At 42.8% G+C, this 16,476-nt stretch overlaps 1 protein-coding gene across 1 annotated transcript; it reads right to left on the bottom strand.

The window, feature by feature from the left end:
• Positions 1 to 5,544: 5,544 nt before the first annotated feature.
• znf703 (zinc finger protein 703) lies at positions 5,545 to 8,878 on the bottom strand. The gene is made up of 2 exons (XM_059337303.1): positions 8,198 to 8,878; positions 5,545 to 7,529 (listed from the first exon to the last, which is right to left on the bottom strand). The coding sequence occupies exons 1-2, from the start codon at positions 8,459 to 8,461 to the stop codon at positions 6,024 to 6,026; spliced, it is 1,770 nt and encodes a 589-aa protein (XP_059193286.1). The 5' UTR covers positions 8,462 to 8,878; the 3' UTR covers positions 5,545 to 6,023.
• Between the last annotated feature and the right edge of the window lie 7,598 nt (positions 8,879 to 16,476).

Raw genomic sequence — 16,476 nt, 5'->3', positions numbered from 1 at the left:
CCAAACAATAAAATGTTATTATCACTCATAACAGGCTGATTGTACAAATGACCGACAGGGTTGTTTTTTAATGAATGACAGTCTATCCGAAGTGCATGTAAGCATGAAGCACATATAGGCTATTTCTAATGATTCATTACACAAAATAAAATATGTATTTTAGAATCAGTGCCAATAAGTTCAACTGTTCAAGGCCTAATTAAAAGGAGGCTGATCACACATGGCAGCTGGTGTTGTCACACATTTCAGCCATGAAGGTTAAAGGTTAAAAAGCCTCACTTTAGGCTTTAAAACTAATTCCAAAACAGTATTGTTTTTGTAAACCTCAGCATCATAGTACGTCAATAATTACAGGCACTGTTTACCGCGTCACAGAGCTGTCAATGTCCTTGGTTACTGACAAGGGCAAAACAGATTTTACGTCATGTAATAATTGTTGCCCTATCCCTATCATTGATTATAATAATGCTAAAAGAACCACAGTGTGTTTGTGTGTGTCAGAGATACTGTCAATTTAATTTAATTTACAAGACAGGAAATTATGTAAATTATATTTGCTGATGTGCCTGAAGTAAACAGCAGAAAAGATAACATTAGCTCATTTGGTGGCTGTAAACTCTACATTTAGTGACACGTTAAGTCAGCTTATTGCATTTTTGCAGAGAGTCAAATGACAAGACTGATAGCACTCTCACTGTCCTTACAGCCAGAAATCCCAGCTATTTTAGCTTAGCATAAAGAATGGAAACAGGGGGAATGACGTAATCAAATGAGATTAGGCTACCTTTTTAATCAGAGAGATAATGACACAGTTCAAGGGTTCCAGAGTAGCCAGCAGATATCCATATAGCAAATATCTGGAGCAAGAATTTCCAATACCAAAATATTATTCCGTTGCCTACAGATTTGCAGTCATATGCAAATATTTATTTATAGAAATAACTAATGTTCATCCTTCTAGCCCAATTCCTATGTAGGCTAGTCAAAGTAATCACAGTCCACGGCTCTTCTGCCAAAATTACAGGCTAGCAGTGGTAGCCATGCTAACTTTGCTAACATTGCTAAGAACCTCCAACAGTGCTGACAGAGCTAACAGTGTTAATAAGGGATAACAGCGTTATTAGCAGTGCTAACAGTGCTAACAACAGTAACATTTTTGACAGAGCTAACAGTGTCAGTGGGGTATGCAAACTGGGACAACCTTGCTCATAATGCAATACCACCACCACCTTGGGTCGGGACAGCGGTGTTATCAGCGCTAACAGTGTTACAGGAATAATAATACTGATGAAGCTAACAGAGTTAACGGGGTTAGCTCAAACCCAGTGAGACGACCTAGCTTCTGCAACGAAGCTATCTGTCCCATTGAGTGACATCATTCTCTGCTCAGGAGGCCATTACTCCACTTTATCTTTACATAGCTAATATTTGTTTACTGTGTACAATATTAATGTAGAATATCATGCACGGCTGCTTTAAATTCCGATTATCATCTTTTGCCTCTAATCAACATAACATTTCTATACTTGGAATTGTGAGAGAAAATGTCCCAACCCAGCACACAACCTGCTAAACAACCTGGAAATCTTTAATGCTGCTGTTATTGTTTTCACAGTGAGGATTACAGCATGGCTGACTGCAGACGTGAATGGGGAAAGGAGTCGAAACAGGCATGTAAAATAGTCAGTCACAGGGTTTATGTGAAGAAATAAAGCAGAGATTGTGTGACAGGCCCTGATGAGGGATGTGTTCACGCCATCTGGGTTGCTTTAACACTGCGGTCACTGTTGGATGCCGAAGGCTCTGTATTGTGTCCTGATGTTAAACACAGAGGTGGTAGTCATGGAGTTGAGGTTAATGTTTTGTTCTGGAGACATAGAGAGTGAGAGAGTGAGAGAGGGAGAGAGAGAGAGAGAGAGAAAGACTTAGTACCCTCCTCTCTCTCTCTCTCTCTGTCCGAGCTGTCAGCAGGGATGTGAGCCGTGGTAGAGCTGGCGTCTAATTGAAGAGCAGCTCCACACCCTGTCGTCATTAATCACCAGGCCTGTCAGCCGGCTGCTCAGGACCTCACAGTGGCACTCTGCTCTGTCTCTGCACTGACGCACAGAGGGGAAAATATTAGTCCCCTCCATCACCACCACTATCTCTACTGATACTACTTCTTTGATTACTACTATTATTCTCGTACCATTGCTGTTGTTACTATTGCCAATACCATTTCTCTGACTGACTTCTACATGACCATGGTCCATACGTCTAACTGCTAGCTTTAAAGAAATAATCCAGCCTTTTGGAAAATAAGCTTATTTTCATTCTTGACGTTTTTATATTTTTGTAAAGGTAAAACAAGCAAATCTAATAGTTAATCTGTGAGTTTAAAGGTGCTGCTTTCCATCTTTTCTTTAGTCTTAATGCTAAACTAAGCTAACTGGCTGCTGGCTGTTGTCTCATATTCAACAGACAGATATGAGAGAGGTATTGGCCTTCTCATCTAAGGAATCATAAGACAGTAAAAGAAAAGAAAACAATTATGGGGAGAATATATCTTACGTATGTATATATATATATATATATATATATATATATATATATATATCTTACCGTATTTCAGGAATTGAAGAAAAAGGGTAGAAAAGTTAAAACAGAAGTTGTTGCTTTGGCGAACCAGACGTTGTGTGTACCCTTTTCAAATGTTATCACACTTAAAGGGTGTTATCAGCGGTTATCATCCTCTCAGGTTTGGTCAGTTGGAGCCTGCTCCACCTTCGAGTAGATCCAGAAGGTGGAGTAGCCCATTCACTAGACGGTTGCTGTTTCATTACATTTCACATTTGGTTTCATAGAAGAAAAAAAAAGTGTTTAGATTTAGGTGAAAATATCCTAAATAAATATAAATTAGCAGAACTATGCAGTTAAATGTGTTTTTTTTTAAACAGATCATAGTTTGAGGAATATTACCTCTGATAATGCACATTCAGTTGCGTAATAATGTCCAAACTGGGTGTTCGTGTTAGTTCAGACGTACATATGTATGAATTACAGACATGATTGTTTTCAAAATATAAAACCTTTTCTTTAAAATAATTAGGTGAACTTTTTAGTGTATACGTTATCTTAATAATAACAAAACAAACAATAGTAATAAGTGAAATGGCACTTTCTTCAGTTTGTAGATATAGTTATTTATTAAAATAAAAAGGTAATAAAAACAAAACAAAAAAAAAAACACTGTACACAACCTGAATAACTTAGTGCAAATGGAATAGTTTGTTATTTGTGTGAGAAGAAATAATAGAAAATAAAGTAATACTAAATTAAAATGATAATTTGTTTTTTTTGCACCAAAATTTGAATTGATAATCTTCTGAACACTATTTTATCTTTTGATGACAATTTTGGGGTTTAAGTCTCCAGAAATCTCTGAGGTTTGGTATTGAAATGTTAAAACTTAATTTCTGCACAATGCTCTAGGCATAACATGCCTCTTTTTGGGCAAAAACAGATAACTAAGACAGGATTCACAGACTTAGAATTCAGCCTCTCATGTGCCACCATCCGTGGACAAAGGATGGGGGCTGAATACACATACTTACACACACACAGCCTCACACAGGCGACAGAAATGGAGTGTGTGGGTGTTGACTCAGCTGCGAGAGTGTGTGTGGGGGGAGAAGATAGATGGAGGAGATTGATGAGCGCGGGGATAGGGAGAATAGTGAGGCATTTGATGAACGAGTGTAAACTGGCAACAGTGGAATTAATTCCACCTCCCTGACAAGATTGAAAGTTCTCCCCTCTGCATGACCTCCAGTGTGAATCATCTTCAGATCCAAGCCAATGTAACAAGTCGCTATCTACAGTTTGTAAAACAACATTTCAAAAATCCACATCCTAAAAGCCAGATAGCACTTCAGATATAATATATTTTACCCGATGTGTACCTGCCCTTCTACACAGATTTCACCTGTACTTCACCAACACAACTTTAGGGGGCAACACAATCCAGTGTATCTCTAGTGGCACAACTCTGCAAGTTACAAAGAAATATGCTGCACTAAATACATATGTGCAATACAGCATTAAAACCAGAACATCCTTGACCTATTTTGTCTAGACTACTTTATAAAGTCCATTAAACAAAAGCAGCAACAACAAAGTAAGTCTGTCCTGCTCCTGAGATGTGCTTAGCTCCAGTTTCTAAAGAAGAAAAATAAGTGTATCGTCCCAGAGAGGTGATCAGGGCGCTGTGACCTTGCTGGTGTGGCAGGGGCTGGATGTGGTTTGGGAGGGTCATCCATTTTGTTAATGGTCCTGTCAAGTGACACCTGTGCTCGCCTTTCCCCTGTCTGGAGTGCTAATGAACCGCGAGAGTAGAGGAGTCTGGGAGTCGGGGTCAATAGCCACCTCGGAGACTGCAGCCTGTTCGCTGTGAGCCACCTACACCCTGTCAGCAAATAGAGTGGAGACGCAGACACATTATCGAGGCCGAAACACTCTAATGGCAGCGGCGTGGCTTTAAGATAGACCGACTCCTTCCCCTTGAATTAGTATCTAACAGCTCTGAGTCGAGAACGCTGACTTCAGTTGAACCGCAGCGCAGCAGAGAGCAGCAATAGAATGGCTCCTCACATCAGGACGGAGGCCTCCATGTTTGTGGTTCCTGTTAAGAGAGCCCGCTCTCCTCAGGGGAGATGTCAGGACTTTGATGAATATTTCTCTATTAACCGCCTCCCATTGTCAGCTCTGGCCTTTGTGTTGCAGACCAATCCGTCAGAGCATGAGGAGAACCTGGGTCGACACCTCCCTCAGGTCATTATTGAAGTCCCAGTGACCCAGCGGCCACTCAACACTGCCATCCACTCTGCTGAGGAGGCTGTTTTCAGGCCTCACAAACAAGAATCAGCAATTAAAAGCTGCACTCGCAACAACAAAAGCAATGTGGGTGATGGAGAAAGGAGGAGGGATGGAGGTCCTCAAGAGACTAGCTAACAGGGCTAACGTGACCCGGCCTGCCCTCCTTGGGACAGCCCTGTCAACTGATACGAGCCATGAATTATTACACATAGCCACATATAGCGAGGCTGTAACAGCCGTAATGATGGATAGACCTAGATAAGTGCGGTGCAGCAGTCTGGCAAGATTTACTCCATCCTCTGTGACAAAAGCCATTTCATGGTACTATAAATAGCAAACAATAAGGAAGAAAACAAGTTAAAATGCAATCATGTATCATTTATTTAACAAAATAAGACCTTTTCCTGTTGGTTGGATAGCACAGCCATCATTAATTGTTTTTATTTAAGTCCTCTTTTCTTATCTTTGTACCATTTTCGTCAGTGACCCCAACGTGCTAACCCCAAGTAAGCTTGAAAAAATATTACATCTTTGCATATTTACAAATAAAAATAACGGCATTGTTCAAGATAATTATCATGGACATGCAATTCACCAGAGTCTGAATTAGATGCAGAAAAAAACAACAACAGCAGAGAGGAAAGGAGATAAAAAGAGGTCCCCAGAATAAAGCTTCACAGTCCATCTTCATCGTGGTGCAAGGTTTTTATTTTTAGAGTGTATGATAGGCATGATGGTACTATACTTAAATCATTCTTTTTCAGTTAGAATATTTCAGAACAATTTATTTGGACAGCAAAAATCCCCCACCCCCTAGGTTTGAAAACCAAGCGCTTGAGTGAAAAATAAATACAGACTTTCATTTCTGGGAGACAGATATAGAGAAAAACAAAAATCAAGACAGGTGTTATAATCCCACACTTCCATTATTTTCAAGCTTTGTGTGCTGCCGTCTTTAATCACTAAAGTCTGTTGGTTCTGCAGACAATCCATCACAGGGTCTTTTGCCTTTGGAGCGCCAGTCACAATCCTGAGGCTAACAGGTGGTATTCCTGGCAGGCAGGCCAGCAGGCGTGTTGCCCTGTACTGGTGATGACCCCCATCTCAAGAATCTATCTTCAGTCCAAGCTGGTGTCTGCAGTCTGTGGGCATCAACACTATTTCTGATATCACTGGTATCCAAGGGCTGAGGCTGAGCCCAGTCTCTGACTGTAGAGGGCATAGGGGGAGTAATAGGCTGAGGAGGGGAGGGATGACATAGAAAGTCCTGGTGCTCCGGGGAGGTGGGATTTACTGTAGGGGTGGTAGCGAGCCAAGCCCAAGCCAGGAGAGCCTCTGAGGGAAAAGGAGCTGGGCATGGTACCCGGGCTGCTGTGTGGGGGCAGGTGGAGGTGACAAGAGGCAGTCGATGAAACCGATGAAGGGTAGGCTGACAACAGCTTACTGTCCACCATCCCATGCAGGCCTGTGTGGGTGCGCAGGTGGGCAAGTAGCTCCTCTGACGTGGCGAAACGCTTGTCACAGGGACCTCCGACTGACACCCAGTTACAGGCGTGAGGCAGCGGTTCATTTGGTAACATGAAACCATAGGTGTAGAGGGGGTGGGACAGGGTCGGGGCGGTGCTGGAAGACAAGGAGCTGGGATGCAGGGAGTGGAGGTGGTGGGAGGGGTAAACCAGAGGGAAACCAGACTTGAGGCTGGAGGGATCGTGGACACAGGTGGAGCAGTTACTTCCTCCCAGATGGGGTGCGTTGGGGTAAGTCAGACAATATGGGTCCCGACATAAGCCCTGCATCAGGGATGGAGGTGAGGCGCCAGTGAGCGGGCTGGAGCTGGGGTGCTTCCCCTGAAGTCCTAACCCTAAACTAGACTTGGTAGGATCCAAGCCGGGAACAAACTGGGAGGGGTAGCCAGCGTAGGCCCCCACTATAGAGCCGTGGTAGCCCATGCTAGCAGGAGGCATGGGGAAGACAGAATGTCCTGGTTTAAAAGGAGAGACCGGGGCAATGTGCCCAGAGCCCAAGCCAGGCTGTGAGGAGGCCTGTGGCTCGGCCTTGCTCTCCGGCCGCGGGCTACTGGCAGAGCTGGCGTTGCTGGAGTTGGCGCTGGCCCGTATGTGACTGGAGTTGGCTAACTGAGCCACATCCATCCCTGACTTAGCTGCATCGGAGTCTTTTTTGCCAGCGCTGTTGTTATTATTGTCCGAGCTGGACTGCTCTGAGGTCCCAGGTTTGCTGTCCATGTGCGGGGCCTGGGAGTGTGAAGGGGGCTGCGTGGGGGGGGAATGGCTTTGTCTGTGGGGCTGGCTCTGAGGGTGCAGGGGAGGAGGGCTGGAGCTGGGTGACTGGGAATGGGGAGGAAAAGATGGACAGGAAGCATTGCCACTGTTGGAGCTTCCATTTGGCACTCTAAAAGCTGCTTTATCCGAAGGTCCCTTTGTCACCAGGACATCCTTACGACAGTCGCCGGATGACTTGGAGTAAGGCTTGAAGCTGGACTTGTCTTCCAGGGACTGGTGCTGGTCTCCAGACTTGGAAGATCGGCTGGACGATTCCTTGTCCCCCAGACTGCCTGAGGACAGGGAGGCTAGCTTGGAAGAGGAGGGGGGGTCTGGTTTGCCAATTTGAGAGCAGGTCTGGGCCAGCAGGGCCAAAGGACTCTTCTTGGCATCCAGCTGAGAAGGAAAAAAGAGAGCAAGACGGTGAACGAACTGTTTGTTTTGAAGCTGATTTAATTTTAGCATCCCAAGATTTATTTACTCTACTTTAATTATGATACATAATTATTAAAATAATATTCTGATTTTGTATTTTACTAGCCAAAAAAATAACTAATTATAATAAAACATCTAGAAACACCCCCATTAGTCCTGCATTCATATTTGACATAAAAAAGGAAGTCACAGGATGCAAAGTTAAAGCTGTAGAAAAGAAAGAAAAAAGAAAGAAAGAAAGAAAGAAAGAAAGAAAGAAAGAAAGAAAAAAGAAAGAAAGAAAGAAAGAAAGAAAGAAAGAAAGAAAGAAAGAAAGAAAGCCGTGTTGCAAACATTTGGAAAGATGCATTTTAATTGTAATACATCCGCAAAATAAACTGTTATGTTACTTTTTCAGCGGAAAATTTTCTGCAGTAGTTTTACATTTGGGAACTCCGTTTGGGTGCCGTGTGAACTTGCCAAAAAACGCTGTGCGTAAAATGGCGCATATGGTGGCACATTTTTCAGAATAACACTCAAAGCATTAAACGCCATGAACTTAATATTATCTTAATAATATAAGGAATAAACCCGCATAAGATATTGTCAACAGATTTTGGAGAAAATGTCGTTTCTTTTTATTAACTTACTTCAATGCTGACTGGCGCGGACGTGAGGGGCTGGAGGTACTCCGGGTGCAGCAAGTGGCCGCTGTGCGCCGTCAACATCTTTACGATCCGGATTGGAAGCCTTTTAGCCTGACGCAAAGGATCCGATGGAGGACAAGAAGTCAGTAGGGGAACGGACGCTCTCTCCGCTCCTGTCCGGTATGGATCGCCGCTGGCGTAGGCGGCGCTGCGCTCCGGGGACTGTCTGCGTAAAAGCGGTTCAGGTCCACCGGGGAAATCTCTCATCTGGATCGGGGCACGAGGAGGGATGAGGGCATGTAACGAGTGGACGCAGGGTTGAAATTCATTTACCAGCACGTTTCATGATGATACATTAAAACGAAGAGAGTGCGGTAATCCGGAAGGACGTGTACGCAGTGCGCGTCCTCCGTGTCGGACCCAAGCTGTCTCTAAAGAGGTACAAATTGCCCAAATGTCATCTTCTAACGTGCTCTTCAATCTCACCCGCTAATTATTCCTAAATATTCCTTTATCCAGTGTTGAAAAAGAGGAATCGAGCAAAAACAAAGCACCATAAGTAGTCATCAAAATACGGAGTGCAAGTGAAGAATATCCCCGCAGAGGCTGGTGTGTGACAGTCCTCCGGCGTGTGTATCTCTGTCCCTCTGCAGCAGTCTCACAGTACCTCACTTCTTCCACATACTAACGACGTGAGGGGAGGGATTTCAAAGCGATGAGCCGCCGTCCAATCACAAGTGGTCGCATTCATAAGAAGGGGCGGGACAATGAAAGGGGGCGTGGTTTGTCTTCTGGCCTCACCCTCATCCCCGGGCTGTAATGTAGGGCTGGAAATCTGTGTCAGTGACCTCCATACAACACATGCAAACTAAACATAGAAAATAGAAATACTCTATCACAGATTTAACATTATACATTATGAAACAAGAGACTATTCAGTGAAGATCTACTGTCTTTATGCACATTGTTCTTGTAAATAGGTGCATTCATTTCAAAATAGTAACCGACTGTTAAGACTGGGCGAAAATCCAATATGATATTTTATTGTCTTTCAATAGAATCAAATCATGAAGAAATCAAATATCAACAACACCATTGTAAAGGAAAGCACGCACTAACTGTATTTTCTCAGAAAATCTGATGTGAAATGTTTTGAGGTAATATAATTTGAAGATTGTGCTTTTGTTTTTACTTCACATCGTTCAATCCCACTCAGGTCAATGCTAAGATTGCACTAAAGGTTCTAAGTAAATAATACCCAGTAGTTTATATAAGCATTTCATTCACACAGCAGGTTATTTCATATAGACTATTTATTTGTTGAATTACCATAAAACATGCTTTATCATGCCATATATCATGATTAAGATATAAAAATGCCCTGTAGCAGGATAGAAGATTTGGACATTACCCAGCCTACCTACTGTCAGTAAACATTTCTGGTATTTTAATGACTTTATTGCATTATAAAAACTAAACTGCAGCTGCTACTTGATTTCATGATTGGCATTATTCAATTTTCATTTAATTTGCTGTGAAAGTGAATGGCATCTTCAGCTTTTGCATCAACAGTCACATGCATTCTAATTACAGTACTTTTCTTCGGTTTCTACATAAGCATAAAGTATAAAAAACAAAAGGACAATGGAGTTCCCCCTTGGTTGCCACTGTCGTAAGCCCAGTAACTTAATTTAATTTTCCATAAAGAAAAACAAGCAGTGCTTTATGGGGATTTCCATCCTGGTTGGAATGCCTCTGCAACTAACCAGATGGCTTGACCTGAACCATAATCCAAGATATTACAACACTGTTGTATTCAGGCTGTTTAAAGGGACAGTTCAACTCCAAATCAAATATGCATTAGATTATTTTGGTGTGAATTGCTGAGAGCCTGAGAGGCCAAGAGATGTCTGCCTTCTCTCAAATATAATGGAACTAAATGGCACTTTGCTTGTGGTGTCTAAAGTTAAAAATAAAATAAAGTAAGAAAAAGAAAAAGAAATCATGATCTGGATGCTCAGAATAATCCACAGACCTAGTTGTGAGCAGTTTCATGTAGGAACTATTTCCTTCGATAAAACTACACCTACCAACTGTGTCACCATTAGTGGTTGACGGATACGGGTTTTTTTTAAGGCCAATGTCGATACCGATTATTTTGTCAGTCTTAACCGATCCCCGATAGGTGCTGCCGATTATTTTGGGCCGATTCTTGAAGCCGATATTGCCTTTTCTCCCTCCATTTAAATGATAAAAATGACACAATGATAACAAATGTTACACAAGTCTCAATTTAAACAAAAAAAGAAACATTTATTAACAAAGGAAACCAAACACATTAACAGTTAACTAACAATAGATAGCTAACAATGTGTATGTTGTTCTAGGCCTCGAGGTGGTGGCGCCTCAGATGAGTGCACATATTTGATGTGTTTCTTTTTTCAGGCATCAGCACCCAGCTCACCAGCGAATGGCAGATGTTGCACCGAGCTTTGCCTGGTGTTGGATCAGTGAAATGGGCTACTTGATCGGCAAACGCACGCATGTATCGGCCGGTGCCGATACAAGTAAAAAACGCAAATATTGGCCCGATATATCGGCGGGCTGATATATCGGTATATCTCTAGTAACCATGCAGTAAGATACTACAAATTCACCTGAACTAGCTGACATCATGGCTCAGCTGAGGAAGACACCACCACGAGCATGCTTACTTCTGCACGGTGACACAGTTGGTAGGTGTAGTGCGGTAGAAAGAAAATAGTTCCTACATGAAAGTTTTCACAACAAGGTCTGGATTATCATGAGTAACAAGGTCATGATATCTGGAAAAAGACATTGCTGTTGAGTTTTTTAAATGCATCAATCATCTCTAATATCTCCAAAACTGGAACACTCACACCTAAACAATCTAGACTGATAAATACTACTATGGGTAATTGATGGTGATTATGTAATTTATGGTGATTTTGGGGTGAATTGTGTCAGGACATTAATGACATTCATGAATCATTGATTAGTGGCTACAGTAAACCGGAAGAAGCCTTTCTCCTGAGGTTTAATAGGTAAAATTGTTCGACATTTCAGTCTGGCCTTATCAAACTGTAAGTCATCAGCCTGCTCCTTGATTATAATGGATGCTGCCATTTATCTGCAGCTGAGAGAAAAACCAGTGTGAGGAGGATGAAGTCACTTCAGCCTCACTCAACAGAGTCACTGTTTGACCTGTCATCATTAGGCTTAGTCTTCACTCATCACCCGCGCACTGCCACTCATGCTTCAATGACCTGTAGAGATTTAAGAATATGTGAACGCAGACTTGCACGCCGCCGGGCTAAGTGCAGTACAATCTTCTTTTGAATCCGTCTGTTTGTTTAAAACTGTCTGTCACCACCTCGGGCCGAGACACATAAACAGGTGATGCATAACAACTGCTTTCTCACTGTGAGGTTTAAAGGTAACGCCGAGAGCTTTGAGGGGATTTCAAACATTTCTTTACAACACAGACTGCTAGTTAAGTTGTGAGGTTTCCGATAGCGCTCTTGTTTATCACACTGACATCCACTTGTTAAAAGGGTGAGTGGGTAAGTCGCTGCAGTGTGGGTGGAGTTGCATAAAGAGAGGGGGGGGGGGGGGGGGGGGGGCGTTAAAATGGAGACCAAAGAGGAGGGCATTGGGAAAAGCCAGACAAAGGCAACGAGAGAATGAAACAAGGGAGGGCTCAAACAACAGGGAGCAGCTCCTTTCATGTGCCTCCTTGATGTAGGCTGGTAACAGCTGTTTTGGCGTGTCGATGACTGATGGCTGTTTCCTGTTGTGGATATTTTAAGAGGACAGCTTTCCCGTTAAAGAGGCTTCACAGCATGTCCAGGTCCCGCTGGCCCTTCGGGGCATTTCCATGCCTTTCCATGGCTGTATCAAAGCAGAGGGTTTGGCTGGAACAGCAGCCAAACAAAACCCCCAGGATGAGGCCGACAGGGGCCGTGGAGGAGTGAGGAGGAGCGGACCCCACATGCCCCTGTGATCCTGTGATTTATAGAGCCGTTGAGGCCTGTAATGGACGCCATAGCTCTGTGGCGGGGCCTAATTCATCCCCGTGTTGAAAAGCTGCTGTTTGCCTGACTCCAGAGTCAATATATAACGCTGACATTAGGCAGCTGAATTCTTCAAACCTGGCTCAAGCAAATCCTCATCTGCTCGTTTGTCTTTTGCTCTGTTTGCAAGTGCTGAGGTGTTTTGTGGCACACAAGGGGATTAGCGTTTTGTAGATGCTCTGTGTGATTGTTTAACGAGGGGCTGACATTGATGTGAGCTCATAAGAGTCTTGTTTCTTTTTTCTTTTCAAGTTATTGTACTTCTACAGGCCTTCACTGGTGTCAGCCAGACTTTGACGAGGTCTGGCTGCGTGCAGTACTGTACAAAGAGAAGGAGAGAGAAATGATAAAAGCGCCAGAGAGGCAGAGGAGGGAAAACGAGTGTAAATAACTCCTATTTAATTATCTGTGACTGACTTATGGGGTGTGTGGAATGGGAATAGAGGCCTGAGGCTGGGGCTCTGCTCTACCCCTCGTGTTTTCTCCAGCAGTAATAAAACCAAGGGAAAAAAAAGTGGATTAAGACAGTTTCATGGGGTGTAGCAGACATGGCATTTAGACCCAAACACTTAAAAAGAGCCTCGCAGGCAACATTCCAGCCAGGACAGAATGTTGAAACAAGGATTTCCTTGAGCTGAAAGGTCCACAAACAATATCTACACAGTGTACTTAATGTATTCACACTTCCTCGTTTATCTTTCTGTGGTTGCCTCTCCCTCTGTCTTTGACATACACATACTAATCCTTTCACAGTTGAATGTGCATGTGCTCAGACAAGGAAATCTATCCTGTGCATACAAACACAAACAGACTGTGGAAGATGCCATCTTAAAAGTGTGTGTTTTTGTAGTTCTTATACAGTATCATATATCTGACTGGCTCCACAGTGCATCTGTGTGTGTGTGTGTCAGAGTCGGAGCTGCGGCTGACAACCTTATCTCTCCAGTTTAGGAGGGAGATTGTCTCTCTTGTCAGCTCATCACGTCTCGCAAGCTCACACTCTTATCCACTCTGCCTACCTGTCGTCTATCTGTCTGCATTATAATCACACCAGGATAATAGGCTTCCCTCTCTGTTCTCAGATTGGCACTTTTATTTCCGAAACCTACACCGCGCAGGGTTCCGCCTTGTCGTACTCACTACACCTGAAACGCATTCGCAGACAGGCATGTAGGCTGCAAAACGCCCACAACCGTGCAACCTCAAGTCCTCTCTCCACACTCAGAAACAAAAGCCGCTATTGTCCTCCACACGGAGAAGTTATCAAGAGCACGGAGAGAGGAGGAGGAGGAGGAGGAGGAGGAGGAGGAGGGAAGGGGTGGAGGGGCCTGCTCTGCCAGACAGCGTCTGCCTCAAATCAGATCGTCCAACATTGTTGTGTGAAATTTCAGATGACATCAAAAGATGTTTTTTTTTATTTTCCATTGGCCTGATGATGGAAGGGGGTCATTTTGATAGAAGCACAATCAAGGTATTCACGAGCTGGAGCCGTGACAGGTCTGGCAAAAAGAACAACAACAGGCCGTGCAAAGAAAAATCTTCCCAGCACATTCCTCACGCTTGTTAAAGTCAATGCTGCTTCCTGCACTCGTGGTCAGCGTCTCTGTGTCTTCATCACCAACCTTTGTTGAGGGACAGGCTGCCGGGAGCACACTGTCACTCTTTCTCTCTGTCTCGTCTTCTGTGAAAACACTTGTCATAAAATCAAAAGCACAACACATTTTCTCATCAGAGAAATGAATCGGAGCTTTGAAAAAAGAGTTGCTCAATCTAAATTCTCTAATGTAGCCTCGAGCCTACTTTCACCCTCTTAACTCCAGGAACCCATTTAAACATGAAAGCCATGTTTATTTAAAACAAACAAACAAAAAAAAAAGAAATTTAAAAACAAAATTTATTAAAGCCAGAAATTATAAAAACAGGAATTATCATCAGATTTTCAAATTCCTGACTACTCTTGAAAACAATCATAAAAGCTTAAATAGTAATACTTCCCTTTTTTATACAGGTAATTTAACAGTGCCAAAAATAAACCATTTGAACTAACCAGATCTTGTAGAAAAAAGAAAAAAAAAAACATTAAATGATGAAATTTGGAATGAAACGACAGGCTGCTTAAACAGAGCAGAAGGGAGTGGACAAGAGAGGTCAGAAGCAGAGGGTATACATTCAAATAGTTCAAAATGTATATCATGCGGTGCTCCGTTTTTTTTATTGGTTCACTTGTGGGCACTTAGAAAAATGTTATTATACAGAATTTTTGAACATTATGTATTTTGTACTGTATTCAGTTGAATATAGGTCACAAAGGATTTGCGAATGATGGCATTCTGTCTTTTATCATGGTTTTCACAGCACCCAACACTTTTTTGGAATCCGGATAATTATATATTGGAGTGAAAAATTAAACTAGGCCTTGGTGAATAAAATGTGACAGGAGAGAATAACGCCATGAAACTGCTTCAGGTTCAGAGGGTTGAAGGAATGACTCCCTGGAACTCATGACCTGATAAACAACAGAAGTTACTGTAGGCTGCAGTAGCCACAAAGTTCCTGGCAAACAAAACCGAGGATGATGATGAAGGATGGGACGGGCGGGGCTCAGCGGTACATGTCAATCATCACAACCCGCAGTGAGGCCGAGTCATGTCAGCTGCCACGGCTTTGATGTGACAAGGGATGGCATTGCTCAATTAAAAGCCTATCAATGTGTAAGTAAATCAGCGCCTTTCAGGTTTGACACATCAAACAAACGGTTATTGAAGCGGCCCGCCCATGCCATTAATCTCTCTGCATGTGCTTGCCAACTCTGGGTCACCGCAGGAGCAGAAAAACCTGTAACATGAGAGCATTAAATGCAGGGAAAATGACAAAGTCAATTTATAAGACCATTTTTAGGTCTCTTGGAAAAAACACATGCAGTGTTTTTTTTTAAATAAAACAAACTGTTTTATTGAATCAAACTAAACGTGGTGAAGCAGAAGTTGGGAATTACTTTATACATTGTCCTTAACTGAAAAAACAGGCAGTTCGAGAACAGGCAGTAATGGAAAACGCATTCCAGACTCAGACCTCGTGTGGCCAAAATATTTGTCTCAACTGGGTCCTTGTGGTGACAAAGCACCGTGCTTGTCCCTGGCAGTAATTCACCGGCTCAGATGAATACATGAAAGTGAAACACTGCCATATATCATGCGCCTCCCCCCACCCATGTGCTCTGTGTGAGCTTCACAAAGTCACACACGGCCGTTTGTTATGCGACTGTGCATTCTCATTTCGAACTCTGCGTTGAGGGCTACGGGCCAAGCTGACACTTATGAAATATTTCCCTTGCTGACCTTAGCTACTGCCTCAGCTGGGGAGATTAATCCTCTGTCGGCAGACACTCGGAGCAGACTGCAACAGCAGCACACACACACACACACACACACACACACACACACCACTTCTGGTGACTACAAAACACAGCAGTAGCAACAGCACCGGCAACAACTCTGTTCTGTCACAGTGGTAATAATTACAGCTTCTGCTGATTTATTTCAGCTTTACTTGATAGTGTGCCAGTTCAAGGGAATGTTCGTAGAGAGTTAGATGGCATGCAATGAAGGTTATGAACCACAATCATACAGCAAATATTGCATACACACCCAATGAGTAAAGAGCAGACGGTACAGGAATACAGCAGCTCCTGTGTAATTTAATATTGAGTGCAACCTCACACAGATTTTTGGGTATGGAAGGAAATAAAGGCTAAAAAGGACTTGCTGCTTTACATCAATGGAAGGCCTAAAATGCTACTTTATGTTGAAATGTATATACTACTGAATTTATAGCACTTAAACATTTTGCTTTGAAAACCATCCATCTGACTATGTGATCTGAATTCCCCTCTTACAATTCAAAATCAAGCTTTCGAAATCTCTGCAAAGTAAGTATTAGTAGGCCTCACATCTGACAGAAGTGTTTGATATAAAGAAGTTGACGGAAGCATTACGGAGTATAAAAGCAAAGGTGGAAGTGAGGATACAGAGTATAAAGAGTGACAAGGTCCACTTAGGGTGGTATGACTTTGACCCAGGAGATTGGTGTTCGCATAGCTACGTCTACATCACGATTTACATAACCTACGTAGGTTAAGTTCGGGTATTTTGAGATGTAAAAGTCAAGTAAAATATAATTAAATAAAAA

Source organism: Centropristis striata, chromosome 7, assembly GCF_030273125.1.
Source record: "Centropristis striata isolate RG_2023a ecotype Rhode Island chromosome 7, C.striata_1.0, whole genome shotgun sequence".
Lineage (NCBI taxonomy): Eukaryota > Metazoa > Chordata > Actinopteri > Perciformes > Serranidae > Centropristis > Centropristis striata.
The sequence above is the reverse complement of the archived record's forward strand: the minus strand, read 5'-3'. Positions and strand labels throughout refer to the sequence as shown.